Below are 24,705 nucleotides of genomic sequence, written 5' to 3'. Positions count from 1 at the left end.
AGATAGAATTGATGTACCCAGCATGGTACACACACTTGGCACCCTCTATTACTTTGAATTAAACACACAGACATGAAACATCTGCTGTGTACGTCCTAGGAATAAATCCAACAGAGAGGTGTTAAGAATCTGGCTATTTCACATATACTTTTATTTCTGTAGACATAAGGCAGTTAGAAGCTCAGGGCATTTAAACTTTCCATGCTCTGCTTTTTTCTGTATATTCCATATTTACACAAATATATATAACTATACATATATGCATGAAACAATATGGTTTTATTTCTTTATATAAATAATGATACGTTTATAATGAAGTACCTGTGCCCATCTTATTCTCAAGGTGCAAAATTCAGCTTAAGTATCCCTGTAGTTCACCCAGCACAAACAATACCAGCCTCCACATTCCAGATGCACATATTAACGCACAGAACATACACTGGCAGGGGCAATGCCAGACTGCCCACCAAACATGGAGGCTTAGGCAATGTTTATTTATGCATAGCACAGGGCAGTTGGAGTGCACTTGGCCAGGGCACCATCACACATTCAGATATTAATAGCATGGGAAGAACAGGTCAGCTTGTGGGCCCTTTGAGTCCTAACTAAATATTATATTTTACTGTCATTTTTTGTTAAATAGCTCAAGAATAGGCCTTTATATGTTGCTTGAAAAAAGTAGCAGACCCTACTACTACTGATTCTAGGCAATGCTTCAATTGGACTGAAAAAAGTGGAGGGAGGCTCTGTGTGGTGAGCGCGCTAAAACAAGCTCCTCCCACAATGATAAGCCACACCCATTGTTATAATAAGCCTCACGCACCAATACTTTCTGGTTTCCCCCACTTTAAAGCAAAACCATCTTGCTATTTCCATTCTGATATTTCCTTCTATGCACAGTGTGATGTCCAGTATTCATAGATTTAGTATGTGACCTGTAGGGACCCCAAAACTAAACTTGTGCATATGACTTTTCTTGGCGGTCAATCCAGCTTCTGCAAACACAGCTCCTTGTCTATGTATTGTGTCATAACCCCATCATATTCTATATTACCCAAGATTATTTCATATACTTTATAGCATTCTCTCAATATTCCTTAATCTGCTGCTGTTTAATACCTTCATTTTCTCATTTTGTTTTCACTGTCTTCTTCTCTCCTTTTCTCTGTAACCCTCTCTGATGCCTCCACCTTCTTTTTTTGTTTAATGCTTCTCTATCTATTCTCTATTTCTCTCCCAGCAATTTTTTCTCTCCTTTTATCTACTACAGTTTATATTTAACTATATTATATTTTACCTCTGCATTTTATTTGCATGTAGAAGTGGAGAGGAGCAAAAGAAAGCTCCGGGATTCAAAACTCTTGCATCCCCTCTGAGGGGATGCAATTTCACAAAAATATAGAAGTGAAGCAATAGCATCCCTCCCCAATTCCAGCACTGATTTTAGGATTTTGGCCCCCTACTGTCTTGTTCTGCCCCTGATAAACACTATTATATGTCTGACCAGCACAAATATAACATGGCAGTGCTACGGCCTTTACTGTATCAGTAGTCTAACACAACACTGCTAGAAAGCAGATCTCACCAGCCTTCCAATCCCATACAATTTTACAGTTCACCAAACTCACTTATACAGAATTTGCAACAGTAGTAAGGGAATTGCCAGCTCCCCTTGCACATGCACAGTCACACTCTAGTGTACCATAATACATAATGGATATTAAGAAATGTGCACAAAGTTTGCCCCAGTTCAGTAACCCATAGTAAGCAGACATAGAATTGCTTAAAGGGCATGTAAAGGCCAAAAAATAAAATCCCATTTGAAAAAGAAACCTATCTTCAAAATACTTTAATTAAAAAATGTGTACAGTTTTTTTTATAAGAAACCTGACTGTTTCCAGTGAAATTCTCCCTTCATTTACTGCTGTGGATAGGAATTGTCAGATGGTCCCTAACTGCTGAGCAGGGAAACAATCATACTTATGAACAGCAGGGGGAGCCCCCGCCTTACTTCCCAGCCATGCAGAACTCAAGCAGCTTTGTTTATGACGATCCCTAAGCAGCCCAGACCACACTGAGCATGTGCACAGTCTTAGTCTTGCAAAGGTGTTTAACAAAGTTACAAGATGGAGACCCCCTGTAGCCAACTCTGAAAGCATAAATTATTTGTTTGATTAGGCTTGTGGTGCAGTAAGTTCATGTTTATATTTAGTATACAAAATACAGCATTTCTAGCCTTATTCTATTTTAGACTTTACATGCCCTTTAAGTTATTTATACTGCCCTAGACCTGCTAAGCTAACTACTGATTGTTTGATATAAGCTACTAGGCCACACCAGACTTTTCCTTTGTTACTAGCACCATCCATATTGGCAGTGAAAACTCCAGTTTGACATTATAATTTCCAGATTTTCCCAACATCCCATATGGCATGACACACTGGGCCTACTTTCTCAGCAATACAAATTAAAAGCTGCCAATTGTATATCTTTTTTATATAGGCCCATGATAGAAATAAGGATTGGCTGATGGGAATTCTGTTCCCGTTGGCAGATCCTATGGCACTCTGCTAGGCTGACACTGGCGAAATCTGAAAATTAGAGGGTTCGGGATGCTGCCATTCTACCATGGCTGGAGAGCTAAATTGTCAATTAAACACATACATTACAATACACTTATATAGACTGCAGCTGTTCCCCATTTGTATTAGAAAATAGCGCTGCAGTTCTCTGGGCACGAAAGCAAAAAAATTTATATAGAAAAAAGGGGGACAGTGTACAATGAGGACGCATTTATCCCAAATTTAGTAGCTTCTTATATACCTAGCCATCAGCAATGACTAAAGGTTTAGCAACAAGAAAATAACATTGTTTGATATCTACATCTGCATCATATGTAATTACATTCACGTTACTTTGCTTTATTGTTATGCGAGTAAGAAATGGCCAAATCTATATTAACTCCCATAACACATGTCACTTTGACATATTTGGCATAAAAGGCTATATTTAGAATCAATACATATGATTGGGTTCAAGGTCTATAGGTCTTTAAAACTAGAATGGTCTGAGAGAATAGAGCATGGAGAGAGACAAGAAACATCATGGCATTTAGTCTTTTGCAGTAGCAGAATGTTGGTTCAATATATTAATCCACGTGTTGCTAAGCCATAGTAAGTTATCATGGTGGTATGATTGACTTCAATTAATCCACGTAGACCTTGCATGGGTTTACAAGAGTGTTACTCTTCTGTTGGGGCTCTGAATATGAACCCAATCAATAAATGCAGCATTATATATGACTCTGGCCAGGTTTGAGAACTGAGATTTGGCCTCACAAGAGGAGGTAGATTTCTTCTCAGTACTGGTACTCCACGAGCTTCATCAGTCCTCCCATTTGGCTCATACATTGTTTCCATTGGTGATGACACTCTGCAGGGATGCTTTGGACACCTCAGTGCTGACAGTAGAGAGTGGGAAACTCTCATATCGGTCCCTACCCCCAGCACAGCGGCAACGCAGTAAAATTGTCTTCACTTCCTTCTGGAAGTTGCTGTTGAGAAAGCCATACATGACTGGGTTGACGCAAGTAGATGCCATTGCAGCCAAGTGGCATAGGGAGAAGATGAGGTTGTGGTAACAGGCTGAAATCTGCTCGTGGTCCCAGTCGAAGAGAGCATTGAAAACAGTTAGAGGCAGCCAGCAAAGCCCAAAGGCCACAACAATGGAAAGCAGCATGACATTGACCCTACGATGGCCTCCCTTGCGTCCTCCTGCATCTCCGCCTCCTGCCCTCTCTACCACATCTCTCCTCTTGCGAAGTCTAAGGAAAATACGCAGGTAGCAAAGCAGGATGAGAAGCAGGGGGAGGCAGTACTGGAAGAGCAATAGGCAAGTGGTGTAGGCAAGGCGGTGGTTCTCAGAGGGCCAGCTGTCTGTGCACACAAAATGATCAATGAAGGGGTCAAAGGGAAGAGAAAGATTCTGGAATGGGTGTCTGGTAAGAATGGTGAAGGAGAGGAAAGGCAAGGAGATAAAACAGGACACAGCCCAGGTTACTGCCACTGCTAGATAGGCATGCCAGGGTAGAGGCTTCCAACCTGTTGGGTGAATGATAAGCTGGTGCCTTTCCAAAGCAATGAGCACTAGGGACAACACTGAGACTGTGACTGAGATGCACTGCACAAAGTTTGTCACCTTGCAGAGTGCCTCTCCCAGGATCCATCGATTCATTAAAGTGTAGATAACAGTTACTGGCAAACACACCAAGGCCATGAGGATGTCGGAGCAGGAAAGGTTTGCGATGAAAATGTTTGTAACATTGCGCATTTCTCTCTGGCGAGCAATGACAAAGACAAGGCAAGAGTTTCCAATGAGTCCCACTGCTATTAGGGCACTGTAGGCCACCACGAGAAATGTCACATTGCCCACAGAGTCTGCGCAAGGGTCCTCTCCCTCCCAGCCGGGGCCCAGCCGCCCAGACAGATTCAGGTACAGGAGACGCAAATAATCTTCCATCTTTACCAAACAGGCTGTTCCTGTGGACGATCCTGCAACATACAGCAAAAGCCAGTTATTTGCTTCATTTTTACTGTGAAAGCTACATTGTTTAGAGACAGGGGCATAGCATGTAAGTGTGAGAATAGAGCACTCCACAGAAGGACAATTGTTTGTTCTCTATTCACCCTTAAATGAATATATGCTCTTACTTTCAATCTCTACCTTGTAGTAGACTGTTCAAAACAAATTGCTCATTGGTTGCTATGGACAAACAAAGCAATTTTTACTAGCAGAATAGAACCAGCTGGTCCAGCCTGTCTTGCCCATTAAATGTTATTTTTTTCAGAAAGAGGGCTTTAAATTAGATAATCCAGAGATATTATGGAAAATAACCTAATAACTGAGATGACAATGAGATAATGCACCCTATTTTGATACCCTTATATGTCAGATCTATCTTCAAAGAATCCACAAAATGTCAGAAATAAAATTTAAAATTGACCTTCCTCTAGTCTAGTGAGTGTTTTTTTAGTTCAAGGCAGCTTTGGTGAGCCCCTACCCCCTAAACTTGTAACAAGGTCACCGATTCTGGAATTTCCAGTACATTATCCTGCACTGGTTTGTTTAGGAGATGATTCAATTACAAGCATTACATAAATTATAAGCAAGGGTATCTAGGATTCTAGGTTTTATTCACACTAAATTATAAGCAGCTCCTCAGCCTACATGTTATCCTTAGCAGGTCCTGACACCACAAGGGATCGTCAACTGGTAATAGTGAGTTCACCATCACCTTTGGTCAAGCTACTATTCTGTGTTAAACCTGTTAATATATTTGAATATGTAACCCCATTTCTGAAATTGCAAACTGGAGAGCTGCTGAATAAAAAGCTAAATAATCAAAAATTAAAACCAATTGCAAATTGTCTCAGTAAGAATATTCTGCTGCGGGGTATATGGGAACATCAGTTGGTACCATGAGAACCAGGGAGCTGACATTTAGGGGCCTACTGTATGTAATAAGCTATGAATAATGATTTATACCATAACAATGGAGTTATAAGCAGTGTGAAACAAATGGCATATTTATAAAGCTATGTATTTGCTTTATCCATCACAGCTGGAGAAATCAACCATTAGTACGGGAAAATCGACACTATTATATTTTACCACCGCGTAACGGATTTAACGCAGAAGTGACTGTGTGTAGGGTGTTGCAGCTTTATAAATAGATTCCCTATGGTTACAGTCCTAGTAAGGTTTCCAGTAGAACTGTAACAATTTATCACATTTCAAGTGTGAAATACAGAAAGTGTAATAAATCCAGGAATATGGGGAAGCCTTTTAATGCGCAAAACACACAGTCAGTTTGTGCATGAAGCATCATGTGCTTTAACACATCACTGATGCTTATACCTGAACTATATTTTATATATGTGTGTGTGTATAGAAAGCTCCAAATTACAGGAAGGCTAAATCCCATAGACTACATTTTAAACAAATAATTCAAAATGTTAAAACCTAATTCTCTGTGATAACAAAGCAGTACTTTATACTTGATCCCAAGATATTATGAATCCTTATCGGAAACAAAACCAGCCTATTGGGTATATTTAATGTTTCCATGATTTTCTAGTAGACTTAGGGTAGAACTACAGTACATGGACGATTTCTGTGCGATTCTGTCGGATCCAACGTTGGGCGACAAAACGCCTGCGTCAAGTCGGATGCAACGGGAAACAAGGTAAGTAATACAAAAGTCGGATGATGTCACAGTGTTCGTCTGACATGACACGACTGTTGGATGCAGATGCAGAGTGCAGTGTTTGCATCCGACAGTAGTGTCGCGTTGGACGAACGCTGCAACACCATCCCACTTTTTTATTACTTTCTTTGTGTCCCGTCGCATCTGACTTGACGTGGGCATTTTGTCAGCCAGCGTCGGATCCGACAGAAGCGCAAGGAAATCGTCCGTGTTGTGCTACCCTCAAGGTATGGCGATCCAAATTAAGGAAAGACTCCTTATATACAGGTATAACAGGTATAACAGGTCCCATACATGTATGTATTCATAGTCCATATCTGTTGCTAGGGCAGGGTAGGAGCATTATTAGAATTGAATTTGAACTAATAATCACCTGTTGATCACTAGCTCGGCCTCACTATTACACTGCTGTAGGGGTGGCCTCCATCTTGTATGAGATGTTAATGGCATAAAGAGACAGTAGTGGGCATCTAAATAGCTATGCTTATAGAAAAAATCCCAATCATAAAAACTTAAAAATCCCATTTATGTTAGGCCCACATTTGCTTTTAAGTATGGTGAGCTCTGATAGTCCTACATGGCATGTCCTAGTTAGAATTCATTTGAGAGCTAGGTTTGATACAAGGTCAAACCTGGAATACCTCCAGGGTAGGGCTGGAGCCCCCAAAATTAAATTAGGCCCTGGACTATTAAATAAACTGTGACTCCCAGTACTCCCTGGGAGCATCTGCTGAGAAATAAAAAGCAGAATGCGACACACTGGACATCACATTTCTAAAAACGAGTGCACAAAACTAGAACTTTTGCCTTGGACATATTCTAGTTAGAAGGGCTGGATACAGAAGTGAATAACCTTCTTAAATGGGTTTTTTTTTTAAAAAAAAAAAAAATATCAGTCACAGAGTAGGGGTTTAAGGAATGACACCCTAGGGGCATTGAATTAAAGTAGTAATTGCCCCCCAGGGATACTCTGAGGTGCCTCCAGTACAATTACGCAGGAAGGAAGAGAAGCTCAGAAAGTCACCAGCACTGATGGAATCCAGGGAGTGATCAGTAAGAGGATGAGAGCACAGAGAGGTACTTACCTGTGGCTGGCAGGGGAATATCACATGTAGAGAGCAGGTGCCAGGGGAAGATGGTGTAGACCTGACGCACACTTGATGCGTAAAATCAAAAATCTCTTCCACTTTCCTTTTGTCACCTTTATTCCTTTCCACCTCAGAATCTTGTTCTTTTGATCTGTCTCTCCAGCCTCCGCCTACTACTCACCTATTTAGTGGTCCGTTGTTCTTCCCACCCAAGCGCATCTCTGCTGTCACCCCCTATCTCATCTCTACTGTCAGCTCCCTTTCTTCTCACACTCAAGGCACCCCAGTTGTCTCTCTGCCAGTCCTTACTCATCGAATCCAAGGCCAGATGCCACCCTCACTTGCCTTTTCCTTAGGGTTTCCCCAATCTCTTCCCACTCTCTCTCTTTCTGAAGCTTCCTCGTCCACCGCCTCTCCCCTTCTGCTCCTTCCCTCTATCCGGTTTGCCAGCAGGACTGCTCAAGCCATACGAGTGAGGTAAAAGGGGGGCCCAGGTGGCTGCCGGACTTGTAGGGGGTACAGCCAACCCTGAAACACTGGAGAAAAAAAATCTCAGGTTCTGCGGGAGAAATAAGAGATGTCAGTAGACGGACAGACTCATTATGGGAAATCAGCTGCTGTTGCTAGGAAACCAAATTCTTTTTTATCTGGTATCTGCCAGCAGCAGAAAACAATTTATTCCAAATCCTTCACGCAGCCCGGCACCTTCTGCTTTCCCCTCGCACCCTCCTGTCAATTTACCATCTTCTATTTCTGTTCAGGCATCACTCAAAGGAACCCAATTGCTATTCGTGCACAAACACGCACTGTGAGATCACTGGGCCCACTGCAATTCCTCCGCACAGCCTCGGATTGCACTGATTCCACTGCAGTTTAAAGAAATCTTAATGGCACTGGATCCACACGCCGCCTTCTATCATTGCCTTCAAAGTGATGATGAAAAAATACATTGAATAAAATACCATTTCTGGGAGATGTTCAGTTCCTAACTTATTTCAATCCTTAATAAAGATAAATCCAATAATGAATTTAGAAGTTGCAGTACCAGTTCTCACCAGATGCAAGGGTGAATCACTTTCTGTAACGCTGCAATAGAACAGCGCCACTAATGTATGGAGCGTCTCCCAGAAAGGGTCTCTGGAACATCACTGGGCCCATTGCAATGCCCTCTAACTTAAAGGGGTGGCTCACCTTTAAGTTAACTTTTAGTATGTTGTTATAGAATGGTCAATTCTCAGCAATTTTTCAATTGGTCTTCATTATTTATTTATTTTATAGCTTTTCAATTATTTGCCTTCTTCTGACTCTTTCTAGCTTTCAAATAGAGGTCACTGACCCCATGTAAAAAAAACAAAAGCTCTGTATGGCTACACATCAGGCCTCTCCTATTCACATTCCAGTCTCTTATTAAATCACTGCATGGTTGCTAGGGTCATTTGGGCCTTGGTAACCAGATTGCTGAAATTCCATAATGGAGAGCTGCTGAAAAAAAAGCTAAAAAACTCAAAAAACACAAATAATAACAACATGAAACCTAAATAGTCTCAGAATTTTGCTCTCTACATCATGCTAAAATGAATTTAAAGGTGAACAACTCCTTTAAATATCAGAAGGTTCTGTGTAGTTACAGCCTCTGATATAATATGGCCATGCTGTATGCACTAATATCATTGGTTCCATTGGAATACGCTTGCACACTTTCTGATGTCATTTGAATTGCCTTATAGATACTTCAATATTCCTCCAAAACATTCATTTCCTTTACACTCTGATATCTATGGACATATTGTGACATGTCTAATTCAATGTATTTTTACACCATATACAGTAAATAGATGCATCACATTTGGTTTTACAACAGATATATTATTTAATAAAGGTATTTTTGAACTGCATTTTCTTTTTATGCACTTTTATAGACGGGTCTGTGCATGTTGGATGGAGATGCAAATATAGTTTTAATTTTTCTACTTTTAACTAAATATCTCTGGTCCTGTGGATCCGTTTGAGTGCCGGACAGCTCTGCTTCCTTATCTTCTATGCATGTTGGGCCCTTTCCTCCATGGCTTTACCTACTGGAAATCATGCTCATGGTCCAGAATACGTCTGTGACTGTGCTTTTGCTAGCCCACTAATCTCATAATAATACATTTCCTTTTTGCCATCTCCTGTTGTCTGTGGACTTTGCCTTCGTCCTGCAGTTGACCCTGTTCTAGTCCTCCAGCCTGAACTGTACTATTGCCATGTCTTTTTGTCTCTACAGCCCTGTTAGTTCACACATTATCATTATTTGCCTTGTCCATTTTAATTTAATCATTACAGACTTCTTGTCCCAATCATTGAGCTGTTGCCGTGCTATTTTAGTCCTGTAGCCCTGCCCACTGCATTGTTGTGTTTCCCCTAATATTGCCATTCCTTTCCTCTTGTAACCCTGCATCTTGGTACTTGTCCAGAATTTTAAAATTGCCCGTGCAGGTCTACCATGCCTCCCCATTCCTGTCCTGTTGTGTTCCACTCCACTGGTGTCCAATTTCCAGTTTTTGGTCTATGTATTCCTTCTCCTTCAGGCAAGTAAAGTACCTGATAGACAGCAAAAAACTTCTTTACCTACCTTGATGAGGGGCACCCAACACTAGCCCCACCAGTAGTGACTGAGGACTCGTTCCAAAGCCAAAGGTGGTTTCTTTTGGCTCCAGGGGTGGGGAATAATGTAGGTCCAGTTTGGAATCAGTTAGGGATGCCCTCACAAATCTGAGTTTTAAATCTCTGTAATGATGTACATTGGGGTTCACTCTTTTTTTCCCATACAGACATTCTTGAGGGCTTCCATTCCTACTGCCGCAACAGAACATTCCACCAAATTTCTGGTTATTTAAAGTGTATATTATGCTCTGTGGCTTGAGCTTATCTGGGATGTTCCTGTAAATACCTTGAGGGTCAGGATTGGGATATTCAGCCTTTTATCAGGCATCAGGGAGAACAATTCCCTCGTGTGATCAGCAGTTAAGCTATGAACAAACGAGTAACACTCAGGATTTGTCAGTGCAATACATTAGCACTGCTGCACGATTTCAATAATATTGGGAAACAGTGGTTCTTAAACAAGGAATATGGATTGCTATTGAATTGTACCTCTCACATTACTGACACATTCAGCTCTTAAGGTTTCATCCAACCATGGACTACTGCAGATCACATCTTTACTCTTACAGGAGGGTTTAAAGATGGAACAAAGTGTTGTTTTGTAATTATGAAGATAGCTGGAGGTGTGAGGCCTTGCTTTTCTGGGCTTACCTGTTTCTGCTATGCATGAATTAATATCCAAGGTGCAGAGGAGTGATAGTGCTGTACAAGGGAAATGATCTTTATCTGTCATTGAATAGTGAGGGGAGCCATTGACCTGTTGTACATGATATATGGAAACCACTGACAAACCATGAATGAACGGATATAAGTACATACACATGCCTTGCATGGACATAACTACAGAGGAAGCAGACCCTGTGGCTGCAGGGGGCCCAAAATAATGAGCAATTTCAACATATATTGGAAAAACAGGACAACTTCTGGATATGTTGGGGGGCCCTAAATGTTATTTGCTTTGGGCCGTGTATGAACAGATGAAGAGAGTCAAGTATAAATTGCCAGCCATGCACTTTGCTGTAAAACAAATATGTCATTTGTGGACAGGAACGAGCTTTAAGTACACAGAATATGCAGCCAACACACCTGGGTCGTTCCATGCACGGCTTACTGTAACATGTAAAAGAGTTTTGATCCTCTTTTGTGGGATCAAATTTTATTTTTTCCATCATTTTGTGTGATCCCACCTATACTGTATATTATGGATAATACATTTCCTTGGTTTTACATTTCCCAGAACTGACACCATTTTTTTCTGGCCCCTGAAAAACGTAAAATGGGGGTTATGCTGTAGAAATATATGCTTTATCCCAATTAGAAAATTGCAGCGGTGTCCCAAACAGATGGCTGCAGTATCTTAACAGACTTCATATGCTTTCTAGTAGAGTAGTGACCCTCTCCATTGTTCAGGTTACAGATCAGCAAGTTCAAGCAGTGTTATAATAGTTATCTGCCCCAGTTGAGCTCACAATTGGTCTTTTTTTTATTAATTAATTGCCTTTGTCATCTGCCTCCGCCAAGTTTTCAAACGGGGGTCACTGACCCTGGCATCCAAAAATCTTCTCTGTGAGGCTCCTATTTTATAATTATTGCTACTTTGTATTATTTATCAGTTCCTTGCCATTTAATATTCTAGTCTCTAATAGAAAACTACTGCTTGGTTGCTAGGGTAAATATGTGCTTTTTTTTGGGCCAAAAATCTGCCCTGTGTTTCCTGTGACAGGGCAGGATCACACACTATACAAGTCCAGACTAGATTTACTGCACTATTTAGAGATATTAGATCCAACACCATCTGTGTAGCCCTTAGATAAGAGTATGAACAACCATATCCAAAATGTAAATAAAACAGACAAATGTGTAGGGCTGGACAGCGGACTTTATTTGTGGTCCCAAGTTATAATATACAGTACACAGGACAGTGTAAACTAGGAATAAAAGAGGAAAAGCTACACAACTGCAGTGCCAGTTAATGGGGGAGATGATGGGGTACAAGCTTGTAGTGGGAGCCACAGGATGGGCAGCGCTGGGCTTCTCCCTCATGCAGCCAGAACCAGATAACAGCGGTGTTGTCTTCCTCACCTACAGAAAGAACAAGAGTAGGTTAAAAAAAAGTAAAGGTATGACCCGTTATCCAGAATGCGTGGGAGCTGGGGCTTTCTGTTTGGTACTTTCAGTTGTTTGGATCTCTATACCTTAAGTCTACTAAAAAACAAACAAACATATAAACATTAAATAAACCCAATAGGATTGTTTTATCTCCAGTAAGGATTAATTATATCTTAGTTTAGGTTATCCAGAAAGCTCAGAATTAAGGGATGGCCTTCTCCCATAGACTCCATTTTATTTTAATGATTTCCTTTTTCTCTGTAATAATAAAACAGTGGCTTGTACTTGATCCAAACTAAGATATAATTAATTCTTATTTGAAGCAAAACCAGCCTATTGGGTTTATTTAATGTTCACATGATTTTCAAGTAGACTTAAATTACGGAAAGATCCATTATACGGAACACCCCAGGTTCCCGGGCATTCTGGATAACAGGTCCCCTACCAAGTACCAGCTACTCTTTTATTATTACAGAGAAAAAGGAAATCATTTATAAAAGTTTGAATTATTACAGAGAAAAAGGAAATCATTTATAAAAGTTTGAATTATTTGATTATCATGGGGAGTGTGTGTGTGTGTACACACATACACTTTTGCTTCAGGATCTGCTCCTAGCATTCTGTAGTGCTATCAAATCTGGTAACACATGCTATTTCAAGTTTAAGTTCCAGAATAAGTTGTGTAATAAATTTGGTGGAAATTATGGTGATGTTGTGTATATTTCACCAGTTTTAGACTGGTGAATAGAAAACCACAGAGAAATTCATATGTTGCTGCAACAAGTAAAGGTGGCCATACACGGGCCGATAAAAGCTGCCGACAGACTGTGTCGGCAGCTTATTGGCCCGTGTATGGGGCCCCCCGACGGGCTTCACCGATCGAGATCTGGCTGAAAGTCGGCCAGATCTCGATCGGATGGGACGAAAAATCCCGTCGGATCGCAGCCGCTTCTATTCGGTGATGCGGTCCCGCAATCCGACCGTCCATTGCTATTTGTTAGGATCCGATCATTGGGCCCTAGGACGCACAATCAGATCAGCCCGATATTGCCCACCTCAAGGATCTCTCAGTGTATGGCCACCTTAAGACTGTGTATTTGTGTACTGGCTCAGGAAACGCCAGATAAATGGGTCCCTGAGTGAATGGAGGAGAGCAGGGTGGGCCTTTAATTCCTTACTCCATTTAGGTTTTTGCAGCTGCCCAGCTAGAGGTAGCTTTCTGATTAGGCTGCAGATGAGCTGCAGATAAAAAGAGATGTGGAACTACACCTCAGTGCTTCTCCTGGAGACCTTAAGGAGGTGTGTGAGTAGATTGGAAGGAGACTGTTTCCCTGCTGAGCTGAAGTGTTGGAGAGAGGAAGAGAAAACCCCTCCTAAGGGACTGCCTGTTAAAGGAAAACTAAACCCTTAAACAATGTAGGTCTCTATAAAAAGATATTAACAGCTCATAAAAAAGCTCAAATGTAAAACCCTGCTTCGTGTAAATAAACCATTTTCATAATAATATACTTTTTTAGTAGTATGTGCCATTGGGTAATCCTAAATAGAAAATTGCCATTTTAAAAAATAAGGGGCGTCCCCTGGGATCGTACGATTCACGGTGCACACAAACAAACCATACATGTTAGGTCACATGAGCCAATTAACAGACAGAGTTCTGTCTTTTGCTTCAACACTTCTTCCTGTTACAGTTAGAGTTGCAGTATTTCTGGTCAGGTGATCTCTGAGGCAGCACACAGACCATCACAAAATGGTGGATCAAGGCAAGAGATGTAAAAGGACAATATTTACTTAAATATATATACCAGTTTGGGAAGATTATTTAATATGCCACTTAATTTGATATAAACTATCTGTTGCTTAAATATTCATTTTGGGGGTAAAGTTTTCCTTTAAAGGGCACCTATCACAGCCAAAATCAAACACATATTAACAATCTGACCAGTACAAGATAAACACGTTTAATCAAACTACATATATCGTTTTTTGAAAAAACTGCAGGTTTTAAAAAAATCCCTTACTTTGTCAAATGGGTTCTTTCGCTGAGGAAGGCCATATTGAGACTATAACAGAGACTATAATATGCAAATTTCAGGAGCATGCTCAGATTGTAACACTGCTTTGAGTATTCTACCCAGAATGCCTTGTTAAAGTAAACTCCTCCACTAGAAGTATCAGGAGATTTCCTTATCTTGTTCCCTTCTGGTAAAGTCATTATGCAAATGAAGGGCACACACTAACTTCCAGCAGGTGGCAGCACTACTGAACAGCAGCTAACACACAGGTTTGGCTGATTTGAAAATAGCTTAGAAGGGTTGATAAGCAAGCAAGGAATTTCAACTGAGCATGTGCAAGATTTCAGAGCTGCAGTTGGCTGGGAAGATATAGGTAGGAGGAGCCAGTGAAATCCAAGATGGCTGCCTCAGCTCGAACTGCAGGGGAGATAGGGGAGATCTTGCAGAAGGAATAGTGAGCTGATCATTTACATTATACAAACAACTGTTTTAAAAATCGGATTTCTTGAACTTTCACATAGTGTATTTACTTAGTAAATGATTTTGGTCATGATTGGTGCCCTTTAAACGAGAAGGAAAGGTTAAAACTAAATAAGCCTTATCAGAAAGGTCCATCTAAATACACCAGTAAACCCCCAAAGTAGTGCTGCTCTAGGTCCCCTGTCAAAAGAAATACAGCATTTTTTTCCTTCTATTGTGTACACATGGGCTTCTGTATCAGACTTCCTGCCTTCAGCTTAAACCTCATTGCCCTGGGCAAGAGCATGCTCAGTTTGCTCCTCTCCCCCCCCTCCCTTCTCTACTGTAATCTGAGCCCAGAGCAGGGAGAGACTCAGGCAGGAAGTGATGTCACACCACATTAATACTGCAGCTCCTATCCTAAACAAACAGAGTTTCTAGAGCTTTTTACTCACGTATGGCAAAACATTCTACAGAATAAATATAGCATTCTAGCTTGCACTATTGCAGCTAATCTATTGGCAATAAAATGCCTCCGTAGCTTTCCTTCTCCTTTAAGTAAGAGTCTAACAGAGGATTCTGGGACGTCCAAGTGTTGGATACTTGTGTTACTGTGTACACCAATGTGGATGTTGAATTGGGACTGCTAATTCCTATGTGAAGCAAGTACCGTATATACTCGAGTATAAGCCGAGTTTTTCAGCATCCAAAATGTGCTGAAAAAGTCTACCTCGGCTTATACTCGGGGTCAGCGGGAAGTAACCGAGATTGCAGTCACTTTTAATCATTCTTATACCAACAGTTCACTTGGGGAGAGACTGCAATATCCCACAATGCCCTCTGTTGGTTTTATGAAAGAATAACAGTGCGCCCTCTGTTGGTTATATCAAAGAATAACAGTGACTGCAATATCACACAGCGCCATCTGTTGGTTGTATCAAAGAATAACAGTGACTGCAATATCACACAGCGCCATCTGTTGGTTATATCAAACAATAACAGTAACTGCAATATCACACAGCGCCATCTGTTGGTTGTATCAAAGAATAACAGTGACTGCAATATCACACAGCGCCATCTGTTGGTTATATCAAAGAATAACAGTGACTGCAATATCACACAGCGCCATCTGTTGGTTGTATCAAAGAATAACAGTGACTGCAATATCACACAGCGCCATCTGTTGGTTGTATCAAAGAATAACAGTGACTGCAATATCACACAGTGACATCTGTTGGTTATATCAAAGAATAACAGTAACTGCACGATCACACAGCGCCATCTGTTGGTTATATCAAAGAATAACAGTAACTGCAATATCACACAGCACCATCTGTTGGTTGTATCAAAGAATAACAGTGACTGCAATATCACACAGCGCCATCTGTTGGTTATATCAAAGAATAACAGTAACTGCAATATCACACAGCGCCATCTGTTGGTTGAATAAAGGATTAACAGTGATGGCAATATCACACAGCGCCATCTGTTGGTTATACGAAAGATCAGTGATGGTTTTATGACATACAGCACTCTCTGCACAATTCTCTGTCACCTTTGCAAAGAAGTCCGGCCGATCGCTGGGGGAGTCAACTTTGCAAAGAAGTCCGGCCGATCGCTGGGGGAGTCTCTTTGGCGGAAGGTGCGCTGCTGGGAGACAGGGCTGTAGTTGTGTCTAGGCTTATACTAGAGTCAATAAGTTTTCCCAGTTTTCGTAGGTAAAATTAGGTACCTCGGCTTATACTCGGATCGGCTTATACTCGAGTATATACGGTATGCTGAATTGGATGATATTGTTCCTAAAAAAAGCCAGCCAAGCTGCATGAAGGTGGTGTCAGACCCCATTTTGTGCTTAAAGTGTGCCGTGGCTATGGTCCCAGCTAACCTGAATGTGTGTAAACTGGAACCAGTCGGGAGAATGACACATGCCATTGGCATTATAACCGGGCCCCAATCAATTGAAAGTAATCAAAAATAATTAATGCTATTAACAAACAGGGTTCCTGGTTTTTGCATCACTGAAAGATTTGCTGTTTCACATTTAAAGAGACAGACCCACAAACCAGCTTTTGTACTGACAAAGGTCTAAGTTATTTATTTGTCAGCATCTTGGGATGCATTACTTACAGATGCAGCCAACAATCCTCTTGTTTGTTATGGAAGGGACAACATGGGGATCGTCTTTGGTGCCGGCATACTGCTGTGGCTTCATCATGCTGTAGGGATCCTGTAATCAATTCAAAATGAATAAAATGTGTTATAGAACAAGGAAAAAATTGCACTTGGTTTTATAAGAAGCTTTATCCTTTTCCATGAAGAAAATAACTTCCACCAATAGCATACGAGGGAATAAAGGAACGACTATATAATAAATTAATTTCTAATTTCTGTGACACCAATAGAACATTCACTCAACAGATGGAGAGGGATCACTTACAGTGCCCTGCTTCATGGCGGCCATAACCTTCTTCTCTAGACCCGTGGCTTGCTCTTCATCAGTAGGAATGCCTGCCAAGAAACAGAATACAATCCATGATAAAAACAGTAAGATCCCCACACTTTCACTTGCAGCTTTGTAATGTTCTCTGCACAAAAGCCATAGTGAGAACTCCATTCAATTTCGCAGGTGGGTCCCCTAATATGGGAGTTGAAGTAGAAGTAGTATACTGTGTTACTACTGGGAAGCATGGGAGGGGGTGGGCTCAAGGTATTTAAAAGGACAAAATTCAGAAAGTTATTGTAACTGCACTGGCTCCTTTCACTAATACCCCCAAAGAATAATAATTAAATGGAAACGATCACGAGACGTAAGTTATAAACATTGTCGGATATAATAAACTGATAAAAATCAACTGGGGTGCACCCAGGACACAGCAAGTACAATTAGGTCAAAGTAGGGGTCAAAAGCCTAGAGGTGATACACTCACAGTTGAAGTTCAAAGGACAAAAATCATATGAAGTTAGGGCCGACCAGGAATCTTCCGAGAGGGACCAAAATACCTTTCTAAATCTGCAGCACCCAGGCACCCAATGACTCTAATACATGAATCATATTGTTATCAACCCTGCACCACCAAGAAGCCTGTCAGTTATGTCCTGTGTTACAGACTCCATAGTATCCTACTATACAGCGTATCCTACTATACCAGCGTATCCTACTATACCAGCGTATCCTACTATACCAGCGTATCCTACTATACCAGCGTATCCTACTATACCAGCGTATCCTACTATACCAGCGTAACCTCCTATACATCTTACCCTACTATACATCTTACCCTACTATACAGCTTATCCTACTATACAGCTTACCCTACTATACAGCTTACCCTACTATACAGCTTACCCTACTATACAGCTTACCCTACTATACAGCTTACCCTACTATACAGCTTACCCTACTATACAGCTTACCCTACTATACAGCTTACCCTACTATACAGCTTACCCTACTATACAGCTTATCCTACTATACAGCTTACCCTACTATACAGCTTACCCTACTATACAGCTTACCCTACTATACAGCTTACCCTACTATACAGTTTACCCTACTATACAGCGTATACTACTATACCAGCTTATCCTACTATACATCATACCCTACTATACAGCTTACCCTACTATACAGTTTACCCTACTATACAGCGTATACTACTATACCAGCTTATCCTACTATACATCATACCCTACTATACAGCTTATCCTACTATACCATCTTATACTACTATAAATTGTAGCCTACTATCATCGTATCCTACTATACAGATTAGCCTACTACATTTTATCCTACTATACAGCTTGTCCTACTATACATCTTATCCTACTATACACAGTGTCTTAGAGAACTAAAAAGCACACAGTATGTAGCCAGTACTTTACCAGCCTAATTGCTACAAATGATGTTTGCTGTCCGTGTAAATAAGAAGGAATGAAAGATAACAGAGGGCCAGCCATTCTATTTGTACTCACATATAGACACCCTAAAGCCCCATTGTCACAACCTTGGGTTCCCACACATGGCTGAACTAGAACTCGCACAATTCCTGAGCATAAAGCCAAGGGTCAGAGCAGGATGGAACCTGTAGTCCAGCAACATCTGGGGCCCAAGGTGAAGAAATAATGACCCATTCTACAGCAAAATGGGTTCTGCAGAGTTAACAGCCCCCTGAATAATAGAACAAAGGAGACAGAATGTTATAGTGTGAGAGCAGAAAGTATATTCCTCCGCCTCAGGCTGACCATGATGCCCCCGCACATCCTACTCTGCCCATAATGCTGATCATTCCTGATCTGTTAGTCCCACACGTTACCTCCAGCAGACATGCATCGTGAGGGAGCCGCTAGTCTCACAGCCCCGACCCTAGTGACAGCCTGGATGGCGCTGCGGAACAGTAACCTTGAAGCCATGACAGATACGAGCTAACAGGGAGGATGCCGGGGACACAGTGACCCAAACAGGAAACGAAGAAACTACTTCCTGTTGCAAAGTGGTTACTTGCGAGCCGAGGGGTGGAGCCTGCCGCCATTTTGTTTAGAACTTTTCCTCTCTGCTTGAGGCGCATGCGCTTTATAGATTTATGTGTCACCTATAGGAATTGCAGTTGTCAGGCCAGAGTTTAGTGGAGGATGAATAGGTCGTTTGTGCTGTAGTTAATGTACGGGCAATAAGAACGAATAATTGTTAGAAACGTTAAAGGTGATGTTCACCTATGAGTTAACTTTTAGTATGATGTAGAGAGTGATATTCTGAGACAATTTGCAATTGGTTTTCATTAGTGATGGTTCTTGAGTTATTTAGCTTTTTATTCAGCAGCTCTCTAGTTTGCTGTTTCAGCAATCTGGTTGCTAGGGTGAAAATTCCCCTAGCAACCACGCATTGATTTGAATAAGAGACTGGAATATGAACAGGAGAGGCCTGAATAGAAAGATGAGTAATAAAAAGTAGCAATAACAATAAATGTGTAGCCTTACAGAACATTTGTTTTTAGAAGGGAGCAGTGATCCCCAATTTGAAAGCAGGAAAAAGTCAGAAGAAGAAGGCAAATCATTATAAAACTATAGAAAATAAATAGTGAAGACCAATTGAAAGGTTGCTTAGAACAGGCCAGTCTATAACATACTAAAAGTTAACTTGAAGGTAAACCATCCCTTTAATAAAGGATTTGAAGGTTAGATATCCATGCAGAACCTGTGGTAACTGATGGGTGGGGATGATTTAGTTTAGTCTCTGGGAAGGGAGTGTGACTGTGGGATAGCAGGTATAGTAGGGAGAGATGGTGCCTATAGTAACAGTGGGATAATAGTCTCTGGGAAGGGAGTGTGACTGTGGGATAGCAGGTATAGTAGGGAGAGATGGTGCCTATAGTAACAGTGGGATAATAGTCTCTGGGAAGGGAGTGTGACTGTGGGATAGCAGGTATAGTAGGGAGTGATGGTGCCTATAGTACCAGTTTGGATAATGGTCTCTGGGAAGGGAGTGTGACTGTGGGATAGCAGGTATAGTAGGGAGAGATGGTGCCTATAGTAACAGTGGGATAATAGTCTCTGGGAAGGGAGTGTGACTGTGGGATAGCAGGTATAGTAGGGAGAGATGGTGTCTATAGTAACAGTGGGATAATAGTCTCTGGGAAGGGAGTGTGACTGTGAGATAGCAGGTATAGTAGGGAGAGATGGTGTCTATAGTAACAGTGGGATAATAGTCTCTGGGAAGGGACTGTGACTGTGGGATAGCAGGTATAGTAGGGAGAGATGGTGCCTATAGTAACAGTGGGATAATAGTCTCTGGGAAGGGACTGTGGCTGTGGGATAGCAGGTATAGTAGGGAGAGATGGTGTCTATAGTAACAGTGGGGATAATAGTCTCTGGGAAGGGAGTGTGACTGTGGGATAGCAGGTATAGTAGGGAGAGATGGTGCCTGTAGTAACAGTGGGATAATAGTCTCTGGGAAGGGAGTGTGACTGTGGGATAGCAGGTATAGTAGGGAGAGATGGTGCCTGTAGTAACAGTGGGATAATAGTCTCTGGGAAGGGAGTGTGACTGTGAGATAGCAGGTATAGTAGGGAGAGATGGTGTCTATAGTAACAGTGGATAATAGTCTCTGGGAAGGGAGTGTGACTGTGGGATAGCAGGTATAGTAGGGAGAGATGGTGCCTGTAGTAACAGTGGGATAATAGTCTCTGGGAAGGGAGTGTGACTGTGGGATAGCAGGTATAGTAGGGAGAGATGGTGCCTGTAGTAACAGTGGGATAATAGTCTCTGGGAAGGGAGTGTGACTGTGGGATAGCAGGTATAGTAGGGAGAGATGGTGCCTATAGTAACAGTGGATAATAGTCTCTGGGAAGGGAGTGTGACTGTGGGATAGCAGGTATAGTAGGGAGAGATGGCGCCTATAGTAGTGGTGGGATAATAGTCTCTGGGAAGGCACTGTGGGATAACAACCCAGGCTTGAAACAAAATGCTGGAATAGCAGATGCACAAAAAGTAGTTATATTTGTATGTCAAAGAAGACATTTTCTTCCAGTAAAAGAGACCCTGTGCCTCTCTATCAGGGATGTGAGGATCCATTATTCACCTTATAGTATAAACACTTTAGCCTCCACACTGGTACATTTCTCACCCATGATTTAAACCTACAAAGCCCTCCATCTTACACTTTAATGTCCTCATCAGGCACAGGGTCCCCTTGCCCTACATTGCTTAACCTGAGGCCTCTTACTTCATGGGACACATATTCACGGGGGCCTACTCTTCTACTCCTTGAGAGGGATTCAAGAGAACACATGGCTACACACCCCATCTTTTTATTCACATGCACAACAGACCCACCCGACACTTCTTTTCCAAAGGGCACAACTTAACCTGGTGGGACACACTGTGGCCTCTTGATAAAGTGCTGTGGGAGAATTTCCGCAACAGTCTAAGAAACAAGATGGTTTTGCATGGAAGCGACACCCCTTAACCTGCACTGTCATTGCAGTTAATGTGGGTTGGACATTCTTATATTCATGAAAAGTGTACTGATACTCCACTGAGTAATATTACTATTAGAACTGTATTGATATGATTTCTTATGGATGTATACCTTATATATCATGCACGTACTGGCTACTCAACAACCTTGTACTATAAAGACATAGTTTAAATATTTTGTTATAATACAACGTAGCCACTAGATGTCACTTATCACTTCCCAAAGTAATTGGAGCACAAACGAATGAGATATTATAGGGAGGATGTGCGCAAAGAGGTGTACTGTAAATATATAATAAAGGGATTGTAAACCCCTCAAAAGAGTTGAATGTAAAATCGTTAAGAGAACTTCCATTGGCTTCATGCAAATAGACACCGATCCAGGAGGAAGACATGGAGTAAAAGTTGCATCCACTTACTTCATCCACTATCCACTTTAGATTTGAGCCCGTTACATCATGTTATGCTTTTCTTTCTTTTTCCTTTTGTGTACATGAAGTAGCATACAACCCGTTTACAATTGTGTATTGCTCTGTGAGGCTACAAATCTATTGTTGTTACTTATTATTACTTATATTTCTATTTTGGCCCTCCTCTACATATTCCTGTCCAGGTCTGGACTGAGAATTAAAATAGGCCCTGGCATTTCAGGTACACAGAGGCCCAATCAGCCCACACAGAGGCACAAACAGCCCCCACCAGCCCACTAAATGCTGACTTTCTATGGGACCTTATAGCAGCCTTACTGGCATTTGCCAGAACCCACAGATTGCCAGTCTGGGCCTGTTCCTGTCTCTCTTTCAAGCCACTGCCTAGTTGCAAGGGTAATATGGACCCTAGCAACCAGATAGCTGCTGAAATTCCAAACTAGAAAATTGCTGATCATAAATGTATGTAGTTAAAAAACCCCACAAATGATAAAAAAGCAGGACCAATTGCCTCAGAATAGTACTCTTTCTATTATTCCAAAAGTTAATTTAAAGGCAAACAACCCCTTTAATGTGTCTGCACAGATCCAATTTATTAAGCCTGCAACCCACATATTTAACCACTTCGACCCACTACCTTACCTGTAGCTGCCTTATCCACAGGGTTACCAGATAACTTGAAAATCCAGGACATGCATTTAAACTTCAATCAGGGCAGCCCTTCTAGCTGGATAATCTAGATGTGTCCCTGAATTTTCAAGTGATCTGGTAACCCTACATTATTGGCAACCCACTGACCACATATACCCACCATCTATATCCCCAACCTGCAGGTTACCTACATCTTTGTGAACCAGGGGTTCCCGACCCACTGCAGGACTCTAGCCTGCGCACAGCTGCGAGTAAAAGTCCTGGTAGTAAACTTTATTAATAGTGGAAGTGGAATTTGCTTTTTCATAAACCTCAAAAAGTTTTGTTCGAAAAAGTTTTAAATTCTGCTTTATTTTATTTCTACCAGCAGATGTCAGTGTTCACTTTTCCTAGATGAGCAATATCTCTGCCCACAGGGTGTAAAATGAACTTGAACGGAATTTAATTACACGCGTAACACTCAACAGCTCATATCATCTTATTTAATTGAATTGAATTGAATTAGTGAAATGTCTTTTTCAATATCATATGGGTAATTCTGCAATTCTCTGTTAAGTATTTTGCAGCATCCTAGTTTAATGCACATGATGCCCCTCTATACTTTTCAGGTTGCTTATGATCAGACAAATGACCCCAGATGAAATTGTGGCAGTGGCCAATTCCACAGCTCTGCATGTTAAAGAGACAGTCTGCTGTTGAAGTTCAAGACAGAAATCAGAAGGTACAATATAGATGTTAGGCTCATGGTATAGGTACACAGGGCTGCTGTACAAGGGGAGGCATTAATCACATATATGGTGCAAATAAGAGTCCAATGTATGCAGTATATTAACCTGCTCTCACTAAATGGTGTTTATTAGCATGAGTGGAAGTCTAAAGTCAATAGGAATAATTTGCCTTATTTAAGAGCATCGCTGTATTTCCAGTATGTATATATATATATATATATATATATATATATATATATACTCAAGAAAGATGCTGCTGCACACCAGGGTTTATTGTGAAAAAGTTAGTCCTTTATTTGATCGACGTTTCGGTCCTCACCTTGGACCTTTATCAAGATACATCAACAGACAAGTGAAAATAATTTATAGACTCACCCACCATACACCCACCACCAAGCCACGCCCCTGTTGCAGGTGTGTGTGATAATCATTAAGTGAACCTTCAATCAACTGACATGTGATTTCCAAAAAGTTTTTTTTAGGGCTGTAAGAAAATACAAAATACACATTATTATATAAATATTTTAAAGTGCTACCTATAAAACCAATAAAATGTTAAAAAACATTTAAAGCATGTCATATAAATGTTAAAACCAAACGCGGTGGCAAAAAATATATCCTATTAAAAAAGGCTAAGACACAAGACTTAAGTTACATAATAATTTAGAAGCCTGTTGCTACTATCTATTATCAAGAAAGGGAGAAAAAGAGCAGTATTCATTTAATCCTCTTGGGGCCACAGTATCCAATGTTTTTATCCAATAAACTTCTTTTTGTAGTAACATACGGTCCCAGTCACCACCCCTCCTTGGTTCAGGCACTAAATCAATGCCCATAAATCTCAAAGTGGGCAATCTATGGCCTTTCAACAAAAAGTGTTTAGATAGGGGAAGGTCTGAGTTACCCAACTCAAATGCTCTTTTGATAGAGGACCTCAAAAGAGCATTTGAGTTGGGTAACTCAGACCTTCCCCTATCTAAACACTTTTTGTTGAAAGGCCATAGATTGCCCACTTTGAGATTTATGGGCATTGATTTAGTGCCTGAACCAAGGAGGGGTGGTGACTGGGACCGTATGTTACTACAAAAAGAAGTTTATTGGATAAAAACATTGGATACTGTGGCCCCAAGAGGATTAAATGAATACTGCTCTTTTTCTCCCTTTCTTGATAATAGATAGTAGCAACAGTCTTTTAAATTATTATGTAACTTAAGTCTTGTGTCTTAGCCTTTTTTAATAGGATATATTTTTTGCCACCGCGTTTGGTTTTAACATTTATATGACATGCTTTAAATGTTTTTTAACATTTTATTGGTTTTATAGGTAGCACTTTAAAATATTTATATA

At 41.0% G+C, this 24,705-nt stretch overlaps 2 protein-coding genes across 2 annotated transcripts; both read right to left on the bottom strand.

Moving 5' to 3' along the window:
• Positions 1-2,832: 2,832 nt before the first annotated feature.
• Positions 2,833-8,452, bottom strand: npy4r.L (neuropeptide Y receptor Y4 L homeolog). The gene is made up of 2 exons (XM_018253441.2): positions 7,351-8,452; positions 2,833-4,550 (listed from the first exon to the last, which is right to left on the bottom strand). Exon 2 carries the CDS (start codon positions 4,516-4,518, stop codon positions 3,403-3,405), a length of 1,116 nt encoding a protein of 371 aa, XP_018108930.1. The 5' UTR covers positions 4,519-4,550; positions 7,351-8,452; the 3' UTR covers positions 2,833-3,402.
• A 3,405-nt stretch (positions 8,453-11,857) lies between these two features.
• Positions 11,858-19,065, bottom strand: cox5b.1.L (cytochrome c oxidase subunit Vb, gene 1 L homeolog). The gene is made up of 4 exons (XM_018253440.1): positions 18,893-19,065; positions 17,017-17,087; positions 16,707-16,806; positions 11,858-12,078 (listed from the first exon to the last, which is right to left on the bottom strand). Exons 1-4 carry the CDS (start codon positions 18,987-18,989, stop codon positions 11,966-11,968), a joined length of 381 nt encoding a protein of 126 aa, XP_018108929.1. The 5' UTR covers positions 18,990-19,065; the 3' UTR covers positions 11,858-11,965.
• Between the last annotated feature and the right edge of the window lie 5,640 nt (positions 19,066-24,705).

This window comes from Xenopus laevis, chromosome 3L (assembly GCF_017654675.1).
Source record: "Xenopus laevis strain J_2021 chromosome 3L, Xenopus_laevis_v10.1, whole genome shotgun sequence".
NCBI lineage: Eukaryota > Metazoa > Chordata > Amphibia > Anura > Pipidae > Xenopus > Xenopus laevis.
The sequence above is the reverse complement of the archived record's forward strand: the minus strand, read 5'-3'. Positions and strand labels throughout refer to the sequence as shown.

Coding starts and splice junctions, on each gene's coding strand:
- npy4r.L (XM_018253441.2), bottom strand. CDS start 4,518: ATGGAAGATTATTTGCGTCTCCTGTACCTGAATCTGTCTGGGCGGCTG.
- cox5b.1.L (XM_018253440.1), bottom strand. CDS start 18,989: ATGGCTTCAAGGTTACTGTTCCGCAGCGCCATCCAGGCTGTCACTAGG. Junction 17,088..18,892: donor ACGATGCATGTCTGCTGGAG/GTAACGTGTGGG, acceptor GTTTCTTGGCAG/GCATTCCTACTGATGAAGAG. Junction 12,079..16,706: donor GAGGATTGTTGGCTGCATCT/GTAAGTAATGCA, acceptor TTCTTTCTGTAG/GTGAGGAAGACAACACCGCT.